At 52.5% G+C, this 27,333-nt stretch overlaps 1 protein-coding gene across 2 annotated transcripts in view; it reads left to right on the top strand.

Annotated features, from left to right (window-relative positions):
* The window catches only part of EMP2 (epithelial membrane protein 2), a 33,955-nt gene extending 7,613 nt beyond the window's left edge, over positions 1-26,342 (top strand). The window contains exons 1-5 of one of the 2 annotated variants that reach the window (XM_029949586.1): positions 9,206-9,226; positions 16,262-16,396; positions 18,658-18,748; positions 21,756-21,902; positions 23,458-26,342. In XM_029949586.1, coding sequence (XP_029805446.1) covers positions 16,319-16,396; positions 18,658-18,748; positions 21,756-21,902; positions 23,458-23,645 — 504 coding nt within the window. In that variant the 5' untranslated portion in view covers positions 9,206-9,226; positions 16,262-16,318 and the 3' untranslated portion in view covers positions 23,646-26,342. Of the gene's footprint in view, positions 1-9,205; positions 9,227-16,261; positions 16,397-18,657; positions 18,749-21,755; positions 21,903-23,457 lie in introns of those variants that run through there. The other variant, XM_029949585.1, reaches the window with a different exon arrangement.
* Positions 26,343-27,333: the final 991 nt, after the last annotated feature.

The raw sequence follows: 27,333 nt of genomic DNA, 5'->3' as shown, positions 1-27,333 counted from the left end.
GGCCAGCTCTGCCTGGAGCCGCGTCAGGCCCTGGACCGCACGGTCAGTGGCTGTTTATACCAGCGTGACATGGGTCACATTCTTCTAGGCCAGAGCCCGAAAGAGGCATCCTCCCTGCCACGCCCAGAGTGTGGTCTGCACACCCACATGTGTTTGGTGATGGTTCTGCTGCGTACAGGCAAATGCTAAAAACTGCGACATGCTCGTATTTATTTTGAAGTTGTATTACTAAAATGTCATTCGCTTGGCAAGGAATATGGAGTTTCCTTTGATGGAGTAATACACACTTAAACACTAATCGACCGAAGCGAATGTGTTTTAAAGACACTGATGAGTCACGTGTGGTCCAGGGGATACACAGACCAGGCAGAAACGATAGCAGTGGTGTCTTTGTCACTGTCTCCCTTACTCCTTGGTATGCCCACCCCACTCCCTGCCCGCTCCCAGATGCCAGGAGTGTTGGCTGCTAACACAGACTTCCCCTTTTTGGGGGGAATTTAGAGGCCCCCCTGGAGACAGCTGGGAAGTTGTGCTCCCGTCTTGTCCCCTGGGCCTGTGGACCGCACCCTGTCCCCAGCTGGGTCCGGAAGCCTGGCCTGAGGCCCCACCCACCTCTCCCAGGTGGGGCCTGGGGCTCTGCCAGCGGTTTTCCAGGCTGGCGCTGACCAGCCTGGGAATACTTCTCTCCCTGGGCTCAGAGGCAAAGTCCTGGAGGCTGGGTGGGAATTCCCAAGACACTGAGCGCCTGAAGGCCCTTTCTGGACATCCCTGCTGTCTTCAGCCCTCCGGCCACGGGGCTCTGGAGCGGAGCGTCCTGTGCTGTCAGAGGGTAGGATGGTAGATTACCAGCCCCTGTGGAATTTAGGCGTCTCTCCAGATTTGCCTGTTCTGGACATTTCGTATAAATGGGATGATGCCCTGTGTGGCCACTTGTGGCTGGCTTCTTCAGCTCTTTCTTCCTTTTTATGGCTGAATAATAATCCATCATGTGGATGTTACCGATGTTGTGTCTCCATTCGTGAGCTGATGGACCCAGGGCTGTTTCCACCTCTCGGCCGTGGTGAGTGATGCTGCGGTGAAGGTTCAGGTACATCCTGGGACACGCGTTCCCGTGTCTCTTGGGTACACCCCTCGGCGTGTAGCTGCTGGTCCTCTGGTTACCATTTTTAATTGCTCACAGAGCCGCCAGCCTGTTCTCCAAAGTGGATGAACCTTCTTTCCTTCCCACCAGCATCGTTTGAAGGCTCCAGGTTCTCTGCTTCCCCGGATTTTAATCCAACACCCGGTCCTGTCCTTGCTTCTGGCACCTTGGAAAGGTCTGCTAGGGAGGTTCCCATTGGTTTCGAGCTGGCTCGTGGGGGCTGGGGTCTCTGGGTCTAAGGGAAGACCCTCCAAAGGCTCTGGGCCCCGCTAGCCCAACTGAGTGGGTGGGGAGGCAGGAAGGGGGTTGTGTGTGCATGCTCTGTGGTCCCCGGGTGGGCACGTGCCCATGGTAGAGTGGAATCAATCCAAGGTGCTGTTTTCTGCACGACACTGGAGTGACTTTCGGAGGCACGGGACACAACATTAAATGGTGCGAAATCACTGTGAGAAAGTGGTTCCCTTTTCACTTCTCTTTCAACAATCCTGATTCCACGGAGGCAAAATCTCAGTGGGTGCTGACACGTTTCACGCCTTTCGAACTTCGTTTCCCTTCTTCAACCAGACGGAGCGGGTCTTCGGCTCAGCCCTTGGACAGACAACAGCACCAAGCCAGAACTTGGGGACTTTGGGAGGGGGGGAGCATTTGTTTTCACAGTCAAACTCTATTTGTAGCAAGTGATGCTGATTTTCCACTAACAGGGAGCCAGAAGATTTGTTTTAAAAATACGTGTATTTCTTTTAGCGAGTGGGTTTATTTAAAGACTGATATGAAGTACTCGAGAAGGTGACAGGCAGAGGGAGTTTGGAACACCTTGTTCTAAGACTTAGGGCCTGGGGTGCCTGGATGGCTCAGTTGGTTAAGCGTCCGGCTTTGGCTCAGGTCATGATCTCATGGTTCGTGGGTTCGAGCCCCGCGTCTGGCTCTGTGCTGACAGCTAGCTCAGAGCCTGGAGCTCTGTCTTCAGATTCTGTGTCTCCCTCTCTACCTGACCCTCCCCTGTTCACGCTGTCTCTCTCTCTCTCTCTCTCTCAAAAAAAATAAATAAAAACATTAAAAATTTTTTTACAAAAAGACTTAGGGCCCGATAATCAGCTACAGTTTCAGGAAGCGGGGAGGTCCCCAGTCCCGGGGCACATACACATGGAAACCAGGTGCCATAAAAATAATCCGGGCAGAGGCTGCGGGCCGGGCTGGGTCTGTGAGATTCCCCAGCGCTTTTCAGCCGAGCCTGCATGAGTTGGCGATTCTCATTGTGTGGGGTCAGCTTCCCGATTCCACTGTTGGACAGTGTAACTGCGGACACAACGTCCTCAGAGGCGACCCAATCAGGAGGGTGAGGTATTTGGGGGATAGCTTTTCTTTCGCAGTTCCTCCCCACCCTTCGCCAGGCATCTGGTGGGGGAATGTCACAATGCCATTCCAAGTTCATGGGGATGGCTTCCCAGCTCGCTCAGCGTCTGCCCTGCTCTTGAGTGTTTCACAGAGAGAATCTCTTCCGGTCACTTGCCCCCCAACCCTCCCCCCACCTCCCGTTAAGGGGCGTGACCTGCCAGCTCTCAGGTTAGTGAATCTATGGGCTAGGAACCCCAAAGGAGAGATGCTGTGTTAGAGGTCTCCAAGAAACAGAACCAATAAAATGTGTGTGTATACAGAGAGATTTATTTTAAGGAATTGGTGGGTTCAAAGTGCGCAAGGTGGGCTGGCAGACTGGAGACAGGGAAGAGCAGATGCTATAGTTCAGTCCAAAGGTTGTCTCCTGACTGAATTCCTTCTTGCTTGGAGAAGGTCAGCCTTGTTGTTCTAGTTAGGCCTTCACCTGATTGGATGAGGCCCACCCACGGTTAGAGAGGATAATCTGCTTTCTCAGAGCCCACCAATTTAAATGTTAATCACACCCAAAAAACACCCTCACAGGAAAACTGGCTCAGCCAAGCTGACACAGCTAACAGCTAATGATCACAGCTGCTCTAGGTAGGGGACACAAATAGCATTACATAAAACAGAATCCCTTTAAAATGGTTCTCTTCCAGCCTTCCAAGGAGAAAGGGTCAGTTTTGTGCCAATATGTCTTTAAACTTTCCAAACACTTGTGACATCCTGTTTCAGCAAAGAGAGAGCAAGTTGGTTTTGGACCTGGCTTCCAGCAGCCACAGTTTCTAGCTGGCATCCTGTAACATTGTTTTGTTTTCATTGTATTTCTTTTCCCTAGCACCCTTGGTTAACGGCAGGCAATGTTGATTTTCCATGTGAGCCCTGATACAAGGTTTCCTTTTCTAAAGCTGTAAGCTTAGGGGCTGGTGGGTGGCTCAGTCGTTGAGTATCTGACTTTGCCTTAGGTCATGATCTCTCAGTTGCTGAGTTCGAGCCCCATATCGGGCTCTGTGCCGACAGCTCGGAGGCTGGAGCCTGCTTCAGATTCTCTCTGTCTCTTTCTCTGCCCCTCCGCTGCTCATGCTCTCTTTCTCTCTCAAAAATAAACATTAAGGGGCGCCTGGGTGGCTCAGTCGGTTAAGTCTCTGGCTTCGGCTCAGGTCAGATCTCATGTTCGTGGGTTCGAGCCCCACGTCAGGCTCTGTGCTGACAGCTAGCTCAGAGCCTGGAGCCTGCTTCCGGTTCTGTCTCCTTCTCTCTCTGCCTCTCATGCTCTGTCTGTCTCTGTATCAAAAATAAATTAAAAAACATTAAAAAAATTTAAAAAAAACATTAAAAAAAAACCCAAAAGACGTGAACTTGAAAAGTGAGGAACCCACTGGTACCAAAGGAATTACAGGGCGCACCTGAAATTTGGAAGGCGGTACAGGGGAAAACCTATGTCAGTGTGGTGAGGATAGTGCCTGAAATAGCCCCTCATATTAGCCTATATGCCCTGAGCTGCTGTCGCTATGTTCTCCTTCTTAACCCCCAGATAGTGCTGCTGGTTGATTTCCACGTGGAGGGTCCCACGGGAGAGTGGTGGCAGGAGGAGAGCATGCTGGCTCTATGGGAAGGGATGGCCGGGGGAGTGGTGGTTCTAAGAAGCTCCTTGACCATGATAATGGTCATGATTGCTGGCACATGCACCTGCTGTGTTTTCCCGGACGCTGCTTTGAGCGTCCTAGAAGGTATGTGTGTCATTGTCCTCCCCATTTTACCAGTGGGGGCCCTGAGGCACAGATGGGTTACACTGCTAGTCGGTCTGGCTCTGTTTTCTTGCTGCATTTTGCCCCCATTACTTCCTGTTCATCTTCTCTCCTTTGTCCACCTTCCTGTGTTAACTTAGCAGGAGGTGCAGGCCTGGCTTTTCAGGTCTGGGGGCTCCTTGGGCCTGGCTATGTTGTAGGGAGTGAGTCCTGGTCCGTGATTGCCAGCAAAAATGCATGTACAGAAATGACAGCTCCTGGGGCGCCTAGGTGGCTCAGTCAGTTAAGTGTTGGGCTTCCAGCTTGATCTCACGGTTTGTGGGTTCGAGCCCCACGTCAGGCTCTGAGCTGTCAGCACAGAGCCTGTCTTCAGATTCTGTGTCTTCCTTTCTTTCTGCCCCTCCCCTGCTCACACACTCTATCTCTCAAAAATAAATAAAAACACTAAAAAATTAAAAAAAAAAAGAAATGACAGCTCTTGTCACTTTAGGATAGGAATGTCCTCACATGACTGTTAGGCTGTTAACTTGAATGCCTCCGGTCTCTGGGAATTACTTGAAAGTCACTAATACAAAGTGTTCTATGAAAGCAAAAACATTCCCAGCCTCATGGCTGTGAGGATGAGTAACACCCTGAATTTGACACCTGCTTCACCCCTGGCCATCTAATCCAATTCCATCTTCTCCCCCGCCCCGATGCTGACATGCTGTGTGCCTGCAGGTACGCCAGCAGCCCTCTCTGGGTGGGGGTGGGTGTGGCATCATTCCAGAGCTCCTTGGATGCTCCAGCTGTGAGATCTTTAATTGAGGGGCAGGCAGCAGTGTTGGCAGGATGACAGTTATTAGACCTTCTGCAAAAGCAGCCCACACCAGCAGACATTCAGCAGATAATTACCGAGTAACCTTGACCTCTGGGAATACGAAGATGAGTCCGCCCTCTCTGTCCTTGAGGACTGAATCTGACGAAGCAGTGTTTCCATGGTACCAGTTAGCTCTTGCTGTGTAACAAACCACCCTGAACCGTAATGGTGTAAAACAAAATATTTACGCTCAAACCTTGGTTTGCGAGCATAAATTGTTGCAGAAATGTGCTTGTCATCCAAAGCACTTGCGTATCAAAGCGAAGTTCAAGAACATTGGCTCATTGAGTAGATAATGAAAGAAAATGCAAAATGCTTATTGATTTATGATGTGGTTTCATCTTAGCTTGGACAAAGCATGCAGTATTTAATACATAGTAGCAGAATATTTACTATTTAAAAAAATAATAAAATAAAATTCTACTGTAAAAAAAAAAAAGAACATTGGCTCAGTTGCCATCATGTGACATCTGGCATCACGTATTGTGAGACATCGCTCGTTTATCAGGGTAAAATTTATTAGAGGCGTTTGCTCGTCCTGCGGAACCCTCGCAAAACAAGTGACTCGTAATCCGAGGTTTTACGGTGTTTGGGTCGCGATTCTGCATTGTGGGTTGGGCTGGGCTGGGCTCTCCTGGGTCTGCGGTCAGCTGCTGGGTCGGTGGGGGGCTGGCCGGCCCAGTGTGGTCTTTGAGGCAAAGGCTCATCTCTGCTCCTTTCAGGCTCCTACCCGCCCCCCCCCCGGCTCGTTCTTGTGGTAGCTGATCAGAGAGAGAGAGGAAGTGCATGAGGCCTCTTGAGGCCCCGGCTCCACATTGGCACTGTGTCACTTCCACTGCTTTTTCTTGATGGAAGAAATCACAGGGGCAGCCAGGGGTCAGTGGGCGGGGCAGTAGATTCCACTTCTTCAAGGGAGGATGCAATCTGCGAAAATTGTGTTAAAATCTTGTGTGCTTATGAACGTGAGAGATGTTGGTCTGCCTTTTTCTTGTGATGTCTTGCCTGGTTTGGAATCGGGGTAAGGCGGCCTCCAGGAATGAGAGCGTGTGTGTGTGTCGGGGGCGGGGGGGCGGGGGGGCTGCCTCTTTGATTTTATGGAGGTGTCTATTGTACGGAGTTGGTAGTGTCCTTCCTCGAGCGTTTGGCAACGTTCACCAGTGAAGACATCTAGTTCCAGAGTTTTCTCTCTGGGAAGGGGCTCCAGGCCCTTGAGAAATATTTCTTCATTCTTCTCTTATCAAACTTGAAAAGCCTAGCTCCATTTCTTAGCTGTTCAGCTCGTTGAACTCTGTCTTGTTCAGTCATTCATTTCACACGTTTGTTGAGCTCCGTTTACAAACCGGGCACTGTTCTAAGTGCTGGGGGTGCCACCTGCACCAGACGGTCCCTGACACCATCACAGAGGAGAGCGAGGGCACCCAGGTAAACAGGTGCAGGGTGGCCTCTGGCCACGGCAGGTGCCACGGGAGCAAAATAAAGAAGGGCTTTAATGGACGTCACTAAGATTGTCATCGGCAAGTTTGCCTGATGCCTTCTTTTCTGTTTTTTTTCTTTATTTTAATGTTTATTTTATTTTTGAGAGAGAGAAAAAGAGCATGAGCAGGGGAGGGGCAGAGAGAGAGGGAGACACAGAATCCAAAGCAGGCTCCAGGCTCTGAGGTGCCAGCACAGGGCCTGATGTGGGTCTTGACCTTGTGACCACAAGATCATGGCCTGAGCTGAAGTTGGCCAGCTGACTGGGCCACCCAGGCACCCGTGACACCTTCTTCTCTAATCTGTCCTCTCCCAGCCTCTGTTTCTGGGTCCCACCACCCACGCTTGGTTTTCACCCCACCCCCCCTCCCCCGGCTCCTTCCTCCCCTCCCCTGGCCTACCTCCTGGGTGGGCTCCATGCACACCCGTGACACCGGTGGCGGGGGGGGGGGGGGCAGGGGGTCTGCTGGCCATTCCTCTTCTCTCCGGAGTGAAGGTCCCGCCCATACTCCGGCTGCCTGGACACATGTCCACGTTGTTACCAAACCTGGCTAAACGCAGTGGGCCGTTGCCTTCGCCCTGCAGCCTGCTCCTCCCGCTCTGACCCGCTGTCCTCTGGGGAAGTAGCATCCGCTCTGCTCACGCCAGGGGCCCCGATCCCCAGCCCGGGCCAGGCCTGCTGACCCTGCTTCTGAGAAGCTCTCGCTGGTGCCTCTGCTCACCGGCCTGCTGCTGCCTCGGTCCTGACCCTCGTTTCTCACCAGGCATCTGCCCCGACGGTGTCCCCCCTTCTCCTCCTTCCAGCCCACCCTCTGACTTCCAGAGGCAGATCTCGGTACTTTCCTCCTTAAGGGGCGGCTGGGGGGCTCAGCCGGCTGAGCCCCCGACTTCAGCTCTGGTCATGATCTCACACCCCATGAGTTTGAGCCCCGCATCGGGCTCTGTGCTGACAGCCCAGAGCCTGGAGCCTGCTTCTGGTCTGTGTCTCCCTCTCTCTCTGCCCCTCCCCTGCTCATGCTCTATCTCTGTCTCTCTCTCAAAAAATAAATAAGCATAAAACAAGTTGAAAAAAAATAAAAGCCTTCGTCACTTCCCCACGACCTCCAGGACAACATGCAAGCTTCCAAGACCCTTTAAGCCTCTGGCCCAGCTCGGGGCCTGCCCAGCACACGCCCTGCTCACAGTTTGTGTGCGGCGCCTCTGACGGTCCTGTCCCCGCGGCTCTCCTGCCAAACCGCCCATTCTCCCGTCCTGCCCTTCGAGACCAGCGTCAGATGTCACTTCCTCCATGGAGCCTCCGATGCCACCCCCACGGGGCTGGCTCACACCTTCCTCTGTGTTCTCACAGCACAAGTGCCGTCACGTCATGTTGATCTATCTGCCCGTGTTTTCCTGTGCCCGGCAGCTCCCAGGGGACATGGGCCTGCCTTCCCCATTTGTGTTCTCGGGCCCGGTATACAGGAGGTGCTCAGTAAATGCTCATTGTGTGAATAATCGCTCCAGTGGAAAACAGTGAGCTGGGGTTGCCTGGGGGGCTCAGTCAGTTTTAAGCATCCAAGTTCCAGCCCCGCATTGGGCTCTGTGCTAACAGCTCAGAGCCTGTAGTGTGTTTCAGATTCTGTGTGTGTCTCTCTCTCTGCCCCTCCTCCTCCTTCTGCTATTTGCCTTTCTCTCTCTCAGAAGTAAATATACATTAAAACTATTTTTTAAAAACAATAAATAAATACCAGCAGTGAGTAGTAGAGTTTGAGCCTAGTTCGGCCCCTGCTAATTTGATGATATGAACAAATTTTGACTAATTTTGACTTCTAGCCAGCAAAGGGGATCCTAGCCCTTGTTCCTCCATGTGACGGACTGTCACCTCACTGACAAAAGGGAAAAGAAATTCGGACTTAAGTTGGCCACATTGTAATTTCTCTAGTGCCAGGCTACCCGGGTGCAAGTCCCAGATCCAGCCTTGACTAGCTGTGTGACCTTGGAGAGGTTGCTTAACTTCTCTGAGCCTTTTCTTCACGTCTAAAAGGAGGCTGATTGTTAGCACTCATGTCATGGTATTTTTGTGAGGAATAAATAAGAGCTCAGAACCACGCCTGGCACACGGTAGGCACTAAATGTCGCCTGCCGTCAGTGTAGACATTGGACAGAAAGGGTCAGGCCTGCGCAGGCAGGACCGTCCTCGGTGGCATCTGCCCCCCGAGCACCGCCAAATCCCAGTGTCCTGTCTGGTGCCGTCTCTTCGCGGAGCCCAGTGTTGGCTTTGTGCCCAGAAGCCTCAGCCGCAGTAAGTGCAGAGCGGGCCGCCCAGGGCAAAGGGGCTTCTGCCAGCCCCAGGGCATCTGGGACGCCTGGATATTCCAGCGTGGCTGGTGTCCAGATACCAGGGCTGGAGGCTGAGCTGACCCCTGCCTTCCTGAAAACAGAGGCCAAAGCCACTGTCCCATCCGAGGGCAGCGGGTGGAGGAAAGGCCAGCCCGCCAGCCCCGCGTGGGCCTTGGAGTCCCTCTTGGAACCCCTCCCCCTAGAGTTCGGTGCCCAGAGCCTCGGTGGCCTTGGCCTTTCCAGCTGGGGCTGTGGGTGGCGCGCTTCGGGGCGGAGGGAACTCCCCGGACCTCCAGACGCCAGGCATCTCAGGTCTGTTTTGAAAAGCTCCGCACCTCGAGGTTGACCTCCTGCTTACAGTTTCTGGGACGGGCCCCGGGTTAAATTGTAGGAAGGACTCCGAGGGTGGGCCAAGCGGTCACCTCGGCAGCGGGCTCTCTCCCCGCAGGAAGCTGGCCGGCTCGCTCTCTTGTTCCCCAGCACGTTGGGAGCACTTGCCAAAGCCGCTTCCTGTGAGCCGCAGAGGCTGGCGGGGTGGGTCCCCTGCAGGGGTGGGGGTTGGGGGGTGTCTTTATAGGAAGGGGAGGCGAGGAGGGACCTTAAACTGCCCGCTGGCAGGTCCCGTAACCTTCTTTTCACCTGTAAGACCTGCGGTGATGTCCCACCAGCAGTAGCAAAACCAAATGCTGCTTCTGGCCGAGGGAGGGCTGGTGAGTCACCAGCAGGACTTTGTCCCCACCCAGCGCTAGATGGGCAGCGCGCGCGCGCGCGCACACACACACACACACACACACACACACACACACACACAGGCGCGCGCAAACATCGGACCAAGGCAAAAGCAGGACAGCACCTCTACTAAGGAGTCCGCGAGGAGCTGCCAGTCCTCCATGTGTCCTGTGATCTGAGCCGTGGCTGGACACTTCTGGGAGCGCCGTCCCTCCTCCGTCCGCCGTCAGAACTTAACAGTGCCTGAGCCGCAAACATCCGTCTGCGTGTGCAGAATCTCCATTGTCCGACATCTCCCCGGGCTTCACGCCCTCTCCTCCCCCGCCCCGCCCTGGTCCTGGCGCCCACTCACTGCTTTTCCTACCCCAGTTACTGGTTCTTTTTCCTGCAAAAAATTCTTTTGAATCTGAAGTTCTAACACCCTGGGTTCTCTCTTGTTTTATGTGATTATTTGGGGGAGTATTTTATAGCATGAAGAGCATTTAGGCCATCGATCTGGAGATTGACGTGGTTCCTACAACACACCGAAATCAATGTACTACTGTCCGGGTGAGTCTTTTTAGTGAACAAGGAAAAGCTGTATCCAAAATCCAGGCCCATCTCCAAGTTGATCAATAAAAACAACGTTCAATGCAGTGGGGCCAGTGAGTGACCCAATAGGATCAAAAATACCAGAACCACTATTTTTTTAAAAATGATTATTTATTTTTGAGAGAGAGGGGGACAGAGCGTGAGCAGGGAAGGGGCAGAGAGACAGGGAGACACCGAATCTGAAACAGGCTCCCTCCAGGCTCCAGGCTCCGAGCTGTCAGGGCCAAGCCCCACCTGGAGCTGGAACTCAGGAATGGCGAGATCATGACCTGAGCTGAAGTCTGGCACTTAACTGACTGAGCCCCTCAGCACCCCTCCAAAGCGTATTTCTGTTTTTTGTTTTTTTTTTTAAGTTTTATTTATTTTGAGAGGGAGACAGAATCCCGAGCAGGCTCCACGCTCTCAGTGCTGAGCCCAATGTGGGTTGGATCCCATGACCTGATTGTGACCTGAGCTGAAATCCAGAGTCCCATGCTTAACTGACTGAGCCACCCAGGCGCCCCTAAAGTGTATTTCTTCATCAGGCTCTCTCTAATCAGCCCAGTCATATCCAGTCCTTAGCTAATGGGCCGGTGCAGAGACGCCGCCTCCCCAGCTCCCTCCCACTGCTGCAAAGATTGAGGGAAGTCCCACCAAAGGTAAATGATGCAGACCGGGCCTGACACTGCCTGAGCCCTGTCACTTGATGTTAATTAGGCTGCAAGTGATTGTCATCAGGTCCTAAGCACGTGAGGGTGGAGGGTAGCAGAAAATGCCCTGGAGCCAGAGTTGGAGATCCGGGGGTTGGAATCCCAGTCCTGCCCAACTTCGGCAAATCGCCTGAAACGTTTGTGAACCTCAGTCTTTCATCTGTAAAGTGGGGATAATGATACCTTGCCTTGCCGGCTTCACAGGGCTGACATGAAGGTCTGACACAAGACACGCCGTGTAAACTGCAGCTTGATCTTTAATCATGAGGAGTCACACGGGCTGACCCTTGGCGCACCCCCGCCCCAGGGACCTGCTTTGCCTCCTGCACGTCTTGGGGAGCACGCGGGCATTCCTGTGCGCTGTCACAGTCAGGGGCGAGTTCGCTAGTCTTCCCTGAAGAAGGCCCGTCTTTCTTGTCATGTGGCAGCAGCAGCTGGTGAGGCGGCAGAGGGCAGAGGCCTGGCTGGAGCCAACATCCCGAGAGGGAGGTCTGACCACGGGCTTGAAACTGAAATGGTGCATTTGCTTTGCTTCTGGGGTTCTGCAACAGAAGACTCGGAATGGTAAACATTTGGAGAGAACTAAAGACAACAGATGGAGATCCCGAGGGGTGGAAGAGGCACCTAGTAACGCCAAGGAAAAGAAGGGGAAAAAAGGCAATCATAGCACACTATTTGGCTCTGTAGTTGACCGCAGTTACAGGGTCAAAATGTAAAGGTCGATGACTGACCCATGGCAAGAGTGTATGGAGACGGAGAGAGGGGGCAGGTGGGGGGCGACGGTGCTGAAGAGCCTCACCCCTGGGCGGGAAGCCGATGTTTACAGTAGATGAATCAGGTGGGGAGGCACCTGGCTGGCTCGGTCGGTGGAGCTCATGACTCTTGATCTTGGGGTCATGAGTTCAAGCCCCAGGTTGGGTGCGGAGATTACTTAAAAAATAAAATCTAACAAAAACAAAAACCCAAACACAGTGGATGAATCAGGAAATCGAAGTGCATGCGTCTTGTTTGGAAATATGGAACTCTGGGGAAAACACAGCTGAAGGGGTTAAAAAGGAATTGCTTCCAGAGGCCCGGAGCCAGGGCCGGGCGGAGGCTGTGGGTTTTTTTTCATCACTTGCCTTTGGTTCTATTATGTTGCGTTTTGTTTTTTCTTAGTCATCACGTGTATTCTATAGATCAAACCATATCTTTTAAAAGAGAAGTCCCACAAGTCCTAAGACTTTGATTTCTAGACTGGGACTTGAAAAGCTCACCTGTGCGGCCTCCCACCTCCGGGCAGGGGTGACGTCCAAGCCCAGGTGGCCTTCCAGAGCATCCGGCTCAGCCCCTGGAGACTCCACCAAAGGGAGCTGCACTGTGGCTTGCATTCCTGCCTGGTGAATGTGTGCTGGCCCGTGGCAGAGGCTGTGCTGGCAAATGCTTGTCGACATCGAAAACCCCTCTCCCATCTTCTGAGGGGTCTCCCACTGAGCTCAGGACACCTGCAGTCCTGACCTCGCTCCTGCTTTGCTGTGGGATCGGAGCAAGCCACGGTCTCTGTTCCTGGTCTCAGTTCCTGCCTCTGGACGATCAGGGCTCTGGGTTTTCCGAGAACCTTCACAGTTATATGTTTTTAGAACTATGGACCATAGGGGTGCCTGGGTGGCTCAGTCGGTTGAGTGTCCGGCTTTGGCTCAGGTCATGATCTCGTGGTTTGCGGGTTCGAGCCCCATGTCAGGCTCTGTGCTGACAGCTAGCCTGGAACCTGTCTTCAAATGTTGTGTCTCCCTCTCTCTGACGCTCCCCTGCTCACGCTGTCTCTCTTTCTCAAAAATAAATAAAACATTAAAAAAAAGAACTACGGACGATAGGAGATAGCTTTCTGTGCACCGGGCATGGCTGCAAACAGTGGACAGGTAATAAACAAGTCAACAAAATTAGCTACTTTGAGACCGTGAGAGTCCTTGGAAGGAAACGAACTAGGGGGAGAGGAAACACAGTACCAGAGTGGGGGCATGGGCGCTTCTCATCGGGTGATCTGAGCGCTTGTCAAAGGAGAGGCTGTTGGAATTGAGACCCAGACAACACGAGGGAGAACCAGCTGAGTGGGGGAAGGGAGGGTGTCCTCCAGGGAACTCTGCTCCAGAAAACAGACCATTCCAGCCTGGTAGAGCACTGAAGGCCTTAAGGACCAAGGGAAACAAGAGGCATTGACATTCAGCACGACATTTTTTGGAGGGAAAATAAATGTCTGTGAATGGCAAGGATAAATCTGGTGCCCCCTTGGGTTTGGTGGGCTGGCCTTCGTGCGCCCCCAGCCCCGGCGGGTTGTCTGTCCTTCAGTATCCCCAGAGAGGATGCATGGAGACCCTCTGCAGGAGGGAAGATGGGTACGTGTCCCTAGGAGAGCACCACTGCCAAGGGAGGCCCAGATGGCAGAGGCTGGTCTCTATTGGCCAGAATTACACTTCCTGGGGACTTAAGGGTGGTAATAAGTCAAAGACATGGCATTGAGGCTTCTCCACCGTCGTGGGACTATGCACAGCTGTGGGTCCAGTAGGTCAACTTTGATGATAGGTGGCACAGCACCAAGTGTCCAGTGTGCTAAATCGAGCCAAAAAATTAAATGTAAAATCAATTACATGCACGTATCCTTTGACCCAGCACCCGCAGTGTAGGACTCTGCGGAAATAAGTGTAAGGGGGTGCCTGGCTGGCTCGATTGGTGGAGACTGCAACTCTTAATCTCAGGGTTGTGCGTGTGAGCCCCACGCTGGGTGTCGAGATTACTTAAAAATAAAATATGAAAAAGAAATAAGTGTAAGGATGTTCCTGCTCCCCGGGGGTCGGGAGGAGGTGTGCGGAATTGCCAAGCGTCTGTTATGTGTGAGTTCCACCAATCCAGAAGGCGGACACTGGATGCCCCCTCCAATCAGGAGTGAAGGAGCGAGTGAGGGGCGGAGCATGAGGCCCGGAAGTGTTACTCTGGTGCCACTCCCTCCACACGGAAACCTGAAGAGTGTGGAATAAGTGTTCCCACATAACAGCTGTTTCTGGAAGGATGCAAAGGAAAATGGGAAGAGGGGTTCCCTGACTAGAAGGAAGTAGCAGGCTAGCCCCAGAGACAGTGGTAAAGGGACACTAGGTGTGTAGATGCTGGAGCGAAGGGTCCTTCTTTAAAGGTTCATGGGATCTCTTCTACTTGGAAATGGTTTCTAGCAATGTGTTAGGTCCACACCTTCTATCCTTTTGCCCTATTTTGCTTTTATGGGAGATCCAGACATCATCATGGGGGAGCACCAAGTAGGTTGCATTTACTTCTCTATTCTGTAATTTTCCTGGACACTTAACAGTTCAAACCAATCTCTAGCCACCGTTGTTTGGCCTTAGATCTTTGTCTTACCCTGGACTCAAGACCTCTTGTAAAATTTAGCCTCTTCTCTGCAGGAGCGCCTTCCTAATGTCTGGAATTCTAACCAAATTCACTCCCAAGCGTTAAAGCAGTGCCTCCTGGACATTAGCCATTCGAGAATCACCGTCAGGTTTTTGCTAACACTGAAGATCTCTTGTCCTTTTATTTACATAATATTTTTCTTAAATGATTCGTTTTTTAAAACTTGAAATTTGTTTCAAAAGGATACTTCATATTTCTACCATAAATGGTATTCTTATGAAAAGAAAGAACCTTAAAAATGAATAGGATAAAGTCTAAACATTCTTAAATTCTAGCCACCCTCAATGACCTACCGAAAGTTATGCCTTTTCTTTTTGGAAGGAAAAAAAGGCAACTCTTTGAGACAGGCTAACACCAAACCGGGTCTTTTTCCTTGGTGGACTCAGGATTAGAGTGGGGACTTTCTCACTACGTGGTTCAGTGTTATTTAATTCCGTATCAGTCAATACATCAACCTAAACTATGCCCTATAGCATTTGAATTCCACATTTTGGAGAAACAAGAGTTAGAGCCCCCCCCCCCCCCCCCGGAAAGTTTTAGTTGTGTGTCCATATGCTTTTGTCATCTGAACTGGATAATATATGAAGTCCATTATCACTCGGCATTTATGGCCCTGCCTGATTAGGTTGGCTTTTTGGTAAGAGTCAGAAGCACATCTGTTTGGAGGCAGCCTATGACGACCGCTAAGAATGATGCAGGCGTAAACAAAGGAATATTTGTCCTTTTAAAAAGAATTGAAAGAATTTCTGAGCGATGATGTGCAGAATTGCAGCTGGGACCGCCCAGGCTGATCTCTGCAGCCCAGGCTCCTGGCCCATCGTTAAGCAAGTGAGTCCTGGGTCTCGGGGTCACCCCGTGTGAGCCCACGAGCCTCCGTCCCCATGAGGGAATGATGAGTCCCGTGAGTGAACCTGAGCATGGTCAGAGAGGACAAGCCCCCATGTATGAATGCCTTTGGTGCTTCTGAGAAGCTCTCCAGCCTCACTATTATAAACTTGGTACAACCCTAGTTCTTCTGCAAGATTTCTAATTTCACTTTGTGGTCGCTTCCTATGGTATATTATTCAGACTGTCCAGCCATGGTAAAAAACTTCACCCTGAAATCTCAGTGGTTTAACATCAAAACCTTCCTCGTCCATCACAGTATCTGCCCAAAGCGTGAGGCACCATCCTGGCCACTTTATAGGGGAGGAATGTAGGAGAACGCACACGTGCTCTTCAGCCCGGAAATGACGCATTTCAGGGTTGCTTGCAGCCCATTGGCCAGAATTAGTCACAAGGCTCCAACCTCACTGCAAGGGAGGTTGGGAAATGTAGTCCTGTCAGGCCCAGAGGGCCATGAATGCGCAGCATCTGACCACCGTATACTGTGTTTTCATCTTGTTCACATGGCAATGGAGGTTAAGAGCTGGGGTGTTTGAGTGGGGGATAAATTTTATAAATGGTCATATCATTAGGAAATATGTTTGTGTTGGGATCACTTTTGCTTTGTTACGCACCATCGCTGTGATCGTGAATACTCCGACCTCAAGCTTCCTCTGGAGCTGTGAACCTCCCAGGTCATTGCCACCATCGCTGGAGGGTGAGGGATTGGGAACAGAATTTTAGCAGCATAGAGCCGCTCCTTCCTGCCCTGGCGCCCACCGGTGCTGCTTTGCGGAGATGCCATGCTTTTCTGAATTAGTGACTTTTATCGGTCCTGGCCCATCTTCCTCCACGAGGGATATTTGGCATCTGGATGCAACACGGAGCAGCTCCTCCTCCCAGACTTAAGCCTCTACAGGGCAAGAAAGATGAGAAGAGCTGTGTTTGATCTCCCAAAACCCCCACTAAAAATTGCCTCTCTTTCCCTTAATTTTGCTTTGTCGCTGACACATGTACTTCTCTCTTTTGCCCCCTTTAGCATCTCTCTCCCTCTGGGCTTTCAGCACACCCCCTCGCCCCACCGTGCCCTGTGAAAATGTTGGTGCTCCTGGCTTTCATCATCGTCTTCCACATCACCTCTGCGGCCTTGCTGTTCATCGCCACCATTGACAATGTAAGTTCCCTTTCTCTCTGATCTTCCTGGACGCCCAGATCCCACATCTGTAGAAAGCAGGACTGAGAGCTTCCCCAAGGTGATTAGGATATGGGGTTGTTCTCCCTAATGAGACACGCCCCTCTCAGCTCAGGCCTAAGAACTCGGCCTTAGCGCGGAAGTTCAGAGCATCTCACGGTTAGGTCTGGGTGCACAGCACCTGGGTGCTCCATCCCTGACCCCCCCCCACAGTGCCTGGTGCGATGCCTTGGGTGGAGGAAGCTCTTTGAGGATGCCGCTTGAATTCAGCCCTCCTCCAGATAAATATCTCAGCCTCAGCACTGTGCCATTTGGGGCTGGGCATTCTTTGCCATGGGGCCATCCTGTGCAAGGTAGGAGGCTCAGCAGTATCTCTGGTCTCCGCCCACTAGATGCCAAGCACCTTTACCATTTTGTGACAACAACAGATGTCCTCAGATGTTGCCAAATGTCCCAGGGTGGGCAAGACCACCCTCAGTTGAGGACCACTGCCCTGGATGCCCAGGTGACCTGTCCCAGGTGATTTCTGCCCCTCTCGCCTTTAACATCTTACAAACCAGGAGCCCTTTTGTTAGCCCGCCTCACCTTGAACTCTACTTTCATATCCGGCCTGCAGCCGTATAGCAGGGATGCATTTGATAAATGACCTGTGGGTGAAGATTAATGCATCCTGGCAGGAAGTGAAGCTTCATACTTGAGGTCCTTACTGGCCCATACTTAGCCCCAAAGGCCTGGCTTCAATCCTGGTAATTTCAAACTCAGAGGCATTTAGAGTCAGAAACACAGCTCAGAAAGCCTTGAAATGCTCCTTCCACGTGGCCGCAGTGTTGCCAATATCTAGGCCTCCTGTTGACTAATCATCGTATAGTCACATAGACGCCACCTGCCACGTAAGAGCCACTCATCCTGACCGGGTCCTTGTGCGTGCACGTCTCATTCGGTCCCCACCTCAAGCCTACGAGATGGGTCCTCTGCTGACCCGGTTTTAGGATGAAGGAGCTGGGCCTCAGGGCAGGGAGGCCACACGGGCTGACTTCCCTGCAGTCCGTGGCCGAGCTGGGATTTGAACCATTTCTGACCCTAGATCCCGGAAGGGAGGTGATTGCAGTGATGGATCTGGGTTCCCGAAGAGTTCCCCTGAGTGGCCAGGGTGGAGATCCCATTGAAGCTGTGGCTTAAAAGTATTTGAGCCTCTCTGAAATAAATGGTAGGGAATGTTCTTTCAGAATCCCTTTTTTCTATGCTTTGTATCTACCCCTTTGGGATCCTGAAAGGGTCCTAGACATCCTAAGAGGGATGGACAGACATGAGGGGCAGGAGAGCCCTCTTTCACAGCACCAGCTAATCTTTTGGGGCACCCGTGGGTGTTCATACTGCCGTGGCACTCACCGAAAAGACACGGACGGCTTTTGCCAGTCAGCGAGTCATGGTGTTTGTTATGAGTTAGGAACTGCCGTTGGCATGTAGCTGGTACATGGTGGGCACCCAGTGGATGTTTGATGACTGGATGGTTGGAATGGGGGAGAGTCCAGTCTTTGGGTGGATGGAAGACAGAAGGAAGGCCCAGTGGGGGTGGGGAGCCGCAGAATCACAGAGAGGAAGCAAGCATTTGGACCGAAAGCAGACTTTTGTCTGATCGTTTCCTCCACACCAGCCTTTGCCCCTGGATTTCAGCCTTTCTGGTTGCCCCCTGACTTCACCCCTGTAGTTCAGGCGGACTTCTCCTTACTGTCACATGAGCCTCATCCGCTACTGAAAACCAGTCCAGCAGCATGAGTCCCACGTGGGAGCCTGTTGGACGTGCAGAATCCCAGCCCCGACCCCAGACCTCTCAAATCAGAATCTGCATTTTTTTCCTAATTTTTTTTTAGTGGGTTTTTTTTTTTTTTTTTTTTTTTTGAGAGAGAGCGTGAGCAGGGGAGGAACAGAGAGAGGGGGATACAGAATCTGAAGCAGGCTCCAGGCTCTGAGCTGTCAGCACAGAGCCTGACACAGGGCTGGACCCCACGAACTGTGACATCATGACCTGAGCCGAAGTCGGATGCTCCACCGACTGAGCCCCCCAGGCGCCCCCAGACTCCGCATTTGAGCCCAATTCCCAGGTGCCCCAGGCGCCCACCGCAGATTGAGAAGTGCGGCCCCGACCCCGGTACTTGTTTCCCGCTGCGCCTCGCACTGAGTACAAGTCAGTGTTTTCGTGATGAACCAACCGCTCCTCCCTGTGTTTCCGCTTCGTGTTTCAGGCCTGGTGGGTCGGAGAAGAGTTTTTTGCAGATGTCTGGAGAGTCTGTGTCAACAACACAAATTGTACAGAAATCGATGCCAACTATAAGGGTGAGTGCGAAGCGATACAGAAACACCGAGCGGAAAAGGAACGCTCAGGCGGAGGCCCCCCTCCTGCACTCGGGGTCCCTGGACGGGCCTGTCCCAGCGCTCCGTGCAAGCTGGGGACAGGAGGGGTGGGCAGAAGTCAGCTAAGCTGGGCCCACCCCTCGCCACCGGTTCATGGCCAATCAGAGCTTCTCTTTCTCACGAGGTGCCGGCAGGGCTGGTGTCTGGTGAGGCCTCTCTTCCTGGTTCGGGCACAGCCTCCTTCCCCCGTGTCCCCACAAGGCGGAGAGCAGAGAGCCCACCAGGCTTCATAAGGACACTCACCCACTCATGAGGGCTCCACCCTCACGGCCTGATTCCTCCGAAAGGCCCCCCATCCGAATGCCATCCCAGCGGGGGTGAGGATTTCAGTAGAGGAGTTTGAGGGAGGCACTTTCAGTCCACGGCCCCCCATAACCGCACCATCCCTGGGGAACCTGCTGATCAAAACAGGGATTCCTGGTGCCCACCCCAGGAAAACAGGACGTTGGGGGTTTTTTGTTTGTTTTCTTGGGAATCTGTATTTTTAACAGGCTCCCAGGTGATTTCTGAGATCAGGAAATTTGGGAAACACTACTCTTAGCCAGAGGGCACAACCTTGACCCCACATTGGACTTTGCAGGGGGGTCCACTCCCCTGCCCCCATGCTCTGTCCCGGCCCCAGAGATTCTGACTTATTTCACCTCAGAAATTTCATCTCAGCCCCGATGCTGGACTTGTATTTTCATTTTCGTTTTTATTGTTTATTGTTTTTTTTAAATGTTTATTTTTGTGAGAGAGAGCCCAAGTGGGGCAGAGGCAGAGAGAGAGAGGGAGACAGAAGATCCAAAGTGGGCTCTGTGCTGACAGCAGTGAGCCTGATGCGGGGCTCAAACTCATGAACCAGTAGATCATGAACTGAACCGAAGTCAGATGCTCAATGGACTGAGCCACTCAGGCTGCCCCTGGATTTCTATTCTTTTTATTCTTTTTTTATGTTTTTTATTTATTTTTGAGAGACAGAGAGAGACAGCATGAGCAGGGGAAGGTCAGAGAGAGAGGGAGACACAGAATCTGAAGCAGGCTCCAGGCTCTGAGCTAGCTGTCAGCGCAGAGCCTGACGTGGGGTTCAAACCCACGAACCGTGAGATCACGACCTGAGCAGAAGCCAGAAGCCAGATGCTTAACTGACTGAACGACCCAGGTACCCCTCGATTTCTATTCTTAATGGAGCTATAATTTATGAATAAGAAACTGTATACTTCTTAAGGGCTCAGTTCAAAGAGTTTTTTCAGTTCTACATAGGTCCAGGCAAGAGAGAACTTTCCCATCATCCTAGAAAGTTCCCTTGGGCCCATTTCCACTCATTTCCCGCTAGCCCCGTCCCGAGGGCAACCCCTTCTGACTTCTGTCCCTTTGCCTGTTCTTGGACTTCATACAAATGGAGTCGTACAGTGTGTGTGTGTGTGTGTGTGTGTGTGTGTGTGTGTGTGTGAGTGAGGGGTTGGGGGATAGGCTGCTTTCCTCACTGTAAGGAATGCCGTGAGGGCCTAGGTGCTCAGTGGATGGCCGGGCCGATGTGCCGCTGGGAGGGACCATGACTCACTGCTCTAAGCATTTCACTAAGTGCTTCCAAATCGGGGTGCCTGGGGGGCTCAGTCTGTTAAGCATCTGACTTCAGCTCAGATCAGGATTTCGTGGTTAATGGGTTCGAGCCCCCGCTACCAGCTCTGTGCGGTCAGCGTGGAGTCTGGAACCTGCTTCAGATCCTCTGTCTCCTTCTCTCTCTGCCTTTCTCCCTCTGTCTCTTTCTCTCTCTCAAAAGAAATAAACTTAAACAAACAACAACAAAAAAAGGACTTACAAGTTATGCTTTCCTCCAGTCAGTTTCGGGCAATATTGGGAAAAAGAAGAAGGGAGTTTGTCCTTAGGTTTTTCAGTGCTGCTTTGGCCACTGTCCCCTCACCCATCTTAGCTGCATCGGGCGGTAATGTTCTGCGCTTACACGGGCCTCCCCTTTTGCAGCAGCCCGTACAGTCCCTGCATGGATGGATTCCTTCTGTCCCCCTGATGCGGGGGGAGCTGAGGACCACGCAGGTGGCTCCAGCCTGTGCACTTGACCCCTCTCGACACCGAGAAGCAGTGTGCGGCTTCCGCTGTGTCCTTCCTGTGCGCAGCACCCTCCCTCCAAACCTGGCCCCTGTCTCTGCTGAGACTTCCTTCCGCCGAGCCTTGCTCGCTGAGGCTGATCCGAGAAACCTCCCTTTCTCTTCCCCTGAGTCACCGTCATACGGCTAAGAACTCCCTTATATTTAGGGGTCTTAGGTAATCAGTTCACAGAGCACTTTCTGAAGGTCCCTCAGCCCCGTGACCCCCGAGTCCCCAAGAATCCCTCTGGAGACTTCGAATCCCAGCCCGCCCATCCTGACCTCTCCAGCCAGAATCTTCAAGGTTGGAACCTGAGGGTTTGTACTTAAAAAACAAATTCGGGGCACCTGGGTCGCTCAGTCGGTTGAGCATCCGACTTCAGCTCAGGTCAGATCTCATGTTCGTGGGTTCGAGCCCCACGTCGGGCTCAGTGCTGACAGCTCAGAGCCTGGAGCCTGCTTCAGATTTTGTGTCTCCCTCTCTCTCTGACCCTCCCCTGCTCGCACTCTGTCTCTCAAAAATAAAATAAAATAAAAAACATAAAAGAAACAAATTTCCCCCACCGTGAGGCATGCAAATACCCAGACCAAAAGGAATGACAGAACAGGTGGGTTTTGCTCTGTTTTCCAGATGTGGATGCCGAGGTCATGTGGTCCGGTGCGCAGACGGACACTGCAGTGAGGGGAGGGGAGGGATGCCGGGAGGACACCTGGCCGCTCTTGTGCTCCTAGCGGGCGCACGTACGCTCACCTCTGTGGCCCTCCCCCGGGAACTGTCGCTGTGTCCCCTGAGGGCTCTGGGGGTCTGCGGTCCTCAGTCACGCTCTCTTGCCCTCTCCCCACAGATTATTCCACGGTGCAGGCGGTCCAGGCCACCATGATCCTGTCCACCATTCTCTGCTGCATCGCCTTCCTCATCTTTGTCCTCCAGCTCTTCCGCCTCAAGCAGGGAGAGAGGTTCGTGTTAACCTCCATCATTCAGCTCATGGCATGTAAGTAGAGCGATGGGCTTCCTGAAGCAAGCACTCCCCTGCCGCCGCCATGAGTAGGAGCCAGGAGCAGCCGGCAGGTGGGGATTTAGAAAGGAGAAGCTGCCTGCCATGCTGCAGCAGAACATTCTAGTCCTCAGAGTCTGGAATTCAGTGAGAGGGTCAGGGCAGGCGTCCCCAAGACGTGAAGTCTGAGCTGGGATCTGCACGGTGAGGAGGAATTGCCATCTAGAACTTGCTATCTTGGTACGGAGGGGAGATGCAGGGGTTCCCCCAGGGAAGGTGCCACTAAATGTCTGTGCGCATTGGGGATTCAGTCAGGATGGCCTTTGGCTTCAAGGAAGAGAAAAATTCAAGAAACGAGGGCTTCAGCCACAAAGCCTTTTACTTTTTTTGTATGACAAAGAGCTTGAGGGTGGAAGGAGCAGTTGCTTCCACTTGATTCTGTGATGCGTTCATCTTCAGAGTGTCAGAGATGACTTCCTCGTGGCCCCCAAGGGGCTGCTGCAGCCTCAGACATTCATCCTAACCTAACGGTATCTAGAGCGGTAAACAAGTACAGCGACAGAAGATGCTTTTTCCTCCCTGTCTGTCTCCCAGCGAGTAGTATTTTTCACTGAAGGATTTTTCTGTGGCCAGAACTGGGGCACATACGGACCCATAAAGTATAGCAAGTAAACAGGAATAGAAATGCTGGGTGGGGAGCGGGGGAGGGGAGATGGTTGGGGGAGGGTCCAAGGACCAGATCTGGCTCACTGCCTGTATTTTTATATATTTTTTTTTTAATATTTATTCATTTTTGAGAGAAAGAGTGTGTGAGCCGGGAGAGAGGCAGAGAGAGAGGGACACACAGAATCCGAAGCAGCTCCAGGCTCTGAGCTGTCAGCATGGAGCCTGACACGGGGCTCAAACCCACGAACCTTGAGATCATGACCTGAGCCGAAGTCGGACACCCAACCGACTGAGCCACTCAGGTGCCCCTCACTGCCTGTTTTTATAAATAACATTTTACTGGAACATAGCCTGGCCACTCATTTGCACAACTGAGCTGAGTGGTTGCAACAGAGATTGTATGTGGCATTCAAACCCTGAACTTCACAGTCTGACCAACGCATGGCTCAGACCGGTTCAGACTTACCCTCTGGGCTGCGTCGACGGCCACCCCGACAAGCTCGGGTTCAGCTAGCAAACGTGCAAGGTCAGGCGTCCACAATAGTCTGCTACAAAACGTTAGTTGTGATCTTTGCAAGAGACTAAACACGGGGGCGCCTGGGTGGCTCGGTCGGTTGAGCGTCCAGCTTCGGCTCAGGTCATGATCTCGCAGTTTGTGGGTTCGAGCCCTGCGTCGGGCTCTGTGCTGACAGCTCAGAGCCTGGAGCCTGCTTCAGATTCTGTCTCCCTCTCTCTCTGACCCTCCCCTGTTCACGCTGTCTCTGTCTCTCAAAAATAACCTAAAAAAAGGGACTTCGTCTCCAGCCGCGTCCCCTCGGGAGGCTGGTGCGCAGCGTGTCGGTGGTCTGTGATCTCTGTGATCTGGTCATCTGCTGTCTTTGGACAGGTCTGTGTGTCATGATAGCAGCGTCCATTTATACGGACCGGCGCGAAGACCTCCACAGGAACAACGTGGAGCTGTACTCGCTGACCTCGGACGGCAGATACGGCTACTCCTTCATCCTGGCCTGGGTGGCCTTCGCCTTCACCTTCATCAGCGGCCTCATGTACCTGATACTGAGGAAGCGCAAATAGGACCCCCGGAGCCAGGTGGCGTTTGCCGCAGTATCGAATCCACATCCAGATAACCGTTTTGTATATAATCAACTGTGTGTGTGTGTGTGGTTTTTCTAGCAAACATATCGTTTCCTTTAAGAGCCGAAAAAAACGAAACAAGAAAAAGAAAAAAGAGAGAGACGGAGAAGAGTTTTTGCGTTCTTGAGATCAGGGAGAGAATAGGCGATGAAGGCTGGGACCAGAAGTCCTGCCCATCCGAAAGTCTCAACAAGAAAGAGCCAGAAATCCAGCCCTGCTCAAATCCAACAGTGTTCGGCGGGACATTTCTAGACCATGGCGATGCACTGTGAAGTGATGTGGCACCAGGTCTCAGGGGACATCCTCCCCTGGGTTGGAGGTGGGGTGAGGGGGCTCCGGGTGAGGAACCAAGCCTCAGGCCTCCTCAGATGTTTAGCCAAGTTCCATGTGAGAGACCGGTGTGTGGACCCTGCTGCTCTGTCTGTATCCAGACCAGAGCCCCAGCCCTCCAGTGACGGGCCGGTCCAGAAAATCGCCACCCATGTTTGCTGATGGTGTTTCCTGCTTGTCTTAGGGAAGGTGACCTTAAAGGGGGGGGTCAGATTGAGGCTCACCCTAAGGCAAAGAGTCTCAGCATGTGATCATGGCAACCTAGCAGGGAGCAGATGGCCGGGGCCCCTCCCTGGACCTACAGAATCACCGTCTGCAGGGACGGGGCCTGGGAACCTGCATTTCTAACAAGGTCCTTGCATTGTTGCTGAGGACCGCAGCCCCAGGGCGGGGGAAGGAGAGCTGCTTCGTAAAACGGTAAAGATCTTGTCGTGTTGAGGTGGCGAGGGGCTGGCCGCCTCCGGCCTCCATCGGCTCTTGTCCTTTCCCCAGCGGCTCACACGTGGGCCCTGTGTCCCAGCTGCGCCCAGGCCGCGTGTCCACACAGCCAGACAGCCTAAGGCTGCTTTCTCCTCCTGTAAGTGGGAAGGCCGTGCCTTCCTCCTGCCCTGCCTTCTCAGGCCGGCTGGCCTCCACTCACCCCCGTTTCTAGAACCTCAGCGGGCCCACCCACCATGCATTCATTCATCAGCATAAATCACAGACCACTTGGTGCGTGCGGGGCCCAGGGCACACCAAGTGGGGACAGTCTCCTCGGGGACTCCCCATCCGATGGAGGGGGCAGATTGAAAACCGCTTAGGAAAACGAATCACAAAGTGTGATGCAGCCCACAGAGAACACAACGCAGGGTTCAGAGGACGCCCGCCAACGGAGGCAGCCTGCTTTGGTCCTGCCTGTTTGTAAATGCTCCTGGAGGCACTTAGATCTGCTGAAATGTCTCTCCAGTCAGCTGCAGAGCGCCTTGGTCAGATGGCGGGGTCTGCTTACACTTTTGTGGAGGGTCCCGGAGTCCTGCCTGCAGACGCAGCCAAGAGAGGCTTCCGGACTCTTGACCTTCATGCGCACAGTGCCACCTGGGGAGCGTGCTTCGGTAGGGTCCCTGTGACCAGCGCGCCAGGTGACTCCGACTCTCTCCGGAATAGGGCCGCAGGGCATTTGTCTTCGGGGCGGCGCAAGCACTGTGCGTGTGGCAGGTGACCCAGGGAAGTGCTTCTGGAGGAAGTTCTCTGCCCCTCTCTGTAGCCTCTGTGTTTGGGGCACACTGCCGGGGACATGTGCCTGGGGCCCCGTGGGGGCCCATCTGCCTCATCACCGGGCTGGCACTTCGACCCTCTGCTAAGTGGAGCGATGATTGTCACATCCCAGTTCCCGTGGAGCTGGGAAGATGCCCGGGCCTGGTTTTAGGGCCGCCACGGACGCCACTGTGGGATTGGGTTTTCTCTCCACCTGCTTGCTCGTTTTCAACCCCATGTTAAATGCTTACTATGTGCCAGGCACTGTGTGAGGCTCGCAAAACCCAGGGTGAGCAAATTCAGAATCCTCTTTGAGACAGGAACTCTTCGTGGAGGGACCACCAGCACAGCGACACAGGGACAGACGCAGTGTCCCCTCTTGCCTCCATGGAAAACCTGGTGTGAGTATGAGTGGGGGGTCACACCTCCCGGGTTTGCAAGATGCTACATGAGCCTCAAGGCGGAAGGTGGGGATCCGTGTGCCCCAGGGCTTTCTACCCAGGTGGCTTTTCTAGAATTTTCTAGTAACCACAGTGGGAACAAACGAGTCGTAGAGCCCCCAATCTGGAAAGCCTACTCCCAAGCAGTGTGTGAATTTCCTTCCCCCAAACTTCAGGGGGTACGTGAGGATCTGAAGGGACCCCATGGATTTCCCCGGCTGGTCACCACCCCTGAGGGGCACCTTCGGTGCTCACATCCATCTGTGACACCCAGGTTTTGTCAAAGAGAGATGCTTCCTCCTGCCATGGTGTGACATGTGTCGGGAACGTAAGAGGCGATAGCATGAGGAAGAAAATGCCCACCTTCTTACCCGTAGACAGAACCAGCCCTCACTCGGTGCTCATTGTCAGTTATTCAAGAACAAACCCAACAGAGAAAATTAGCTGAGATGTCCAAGAAGCAACAATTAGGACCAAAAGTATGACTCGTGACAACTGTATTTGAAGGAACTGTAGTTTGCGCATTTTAGAACATTTTTATGAAGTACTGTAATTCTTCCCTGGAGGGGCTATGGATGGAGACAGACTAACTTGTTTTGTTACTTGCATTAAAATTCCTTTGGGTCTCTGTTCAGATGAGTTTGGAGGATTGTTGTGTTGGTTGGAGTGGATGTATGTATCTGTAGCTAAATACAGGAAAAGTGGGGTCCTTTCCTTCCCCCTCACCCCCATACTCTCTGCTGTAGTTGTGTGCCTGGGTGCATTCCTCTTCAACGGGGCTCAGTCCTAGGGTGCTCTGTGTCTGCTGCAGAGGACCCCCGGACCGCAATCCTGTGTGTAGATACACTGAACATGGTAGCTGGGAGATAGACACTGTGGCTTCCTTCAAGATCTGCCTGGATGGGAAATTAACTTGCTAATAGTTGAAAGGTTACTTACAATACAGTAGGTTAGACTGTTCTATTACGGGACAGCAGTTTTGGGGGGAAATGCTAGAGAAAGGCTTAGCGGCTGAATCTGAATCTTGGCTTGGGGACAAAATGTGACTTTAGAGTAGTTAGATCCTTTCTACGGAATGTGCCTTTAAAGTAGTCTATTTCATATATTTTATATAATCTGAAACTGTACATGACAAATAAAGTTTGGACACAAACTGCCCAGAACAACAGACTCTAATGTTCCCAACTGTGCCAACCATCTGGCGGAGAAGGCTGCCATTTTGTTTCCCATCAAGATAGGCATGTGCAGTTTTTACAGCGAGCCATTGATGTCTGAGAGTTCATCACAGGACAGCTGCCCCCGCTTTGCCTCTAATGGAACCTGCTCCCCAGAAGAAAAATTGTGCAGTTGATGGGACCCTGCGCTGGAAGGCTCCACGCTTAACTAGTGAGCCTCGAGTGCCATCTTAAAATTCGTAATGATATTTGAGCAAACAACCCCACAATTTCTATTTGCAGTGGTCCCTGAAAATTATGTAGCCAGCCCTGTTCTCCAGTTTGCTTAATAGAGGGTTCTGCTTTAAAGGGTCTGGTCAAGGGGCGCCTGGGTGGCCCAGTTAAGTGTCTGACTTTGGCTTAGGTCATGAGCTCATGGTTTGTGAGTTCGAGTCCCGCATTGGGCTCTGT

Source organism: Suricata suricatta, chromosome 8, assembly GCF_006229205.1.
Source record: "Suricata suricatta isolate VVHF042 chromosome 8, meerkat_22Aug2017_6uvM2_HiC, whole genome shotgun sequence".
Lineage (NCBI taxonomy): Eukaryota > Metazoa > Chordata > Mammalia > Carnivora > Herpestidae > Suricata > Suricata suricatta.
Note: the sequence above shows the minus strand (reverse complement) of the source record. Positions and strands in the feature narration are given on the sequence as shown.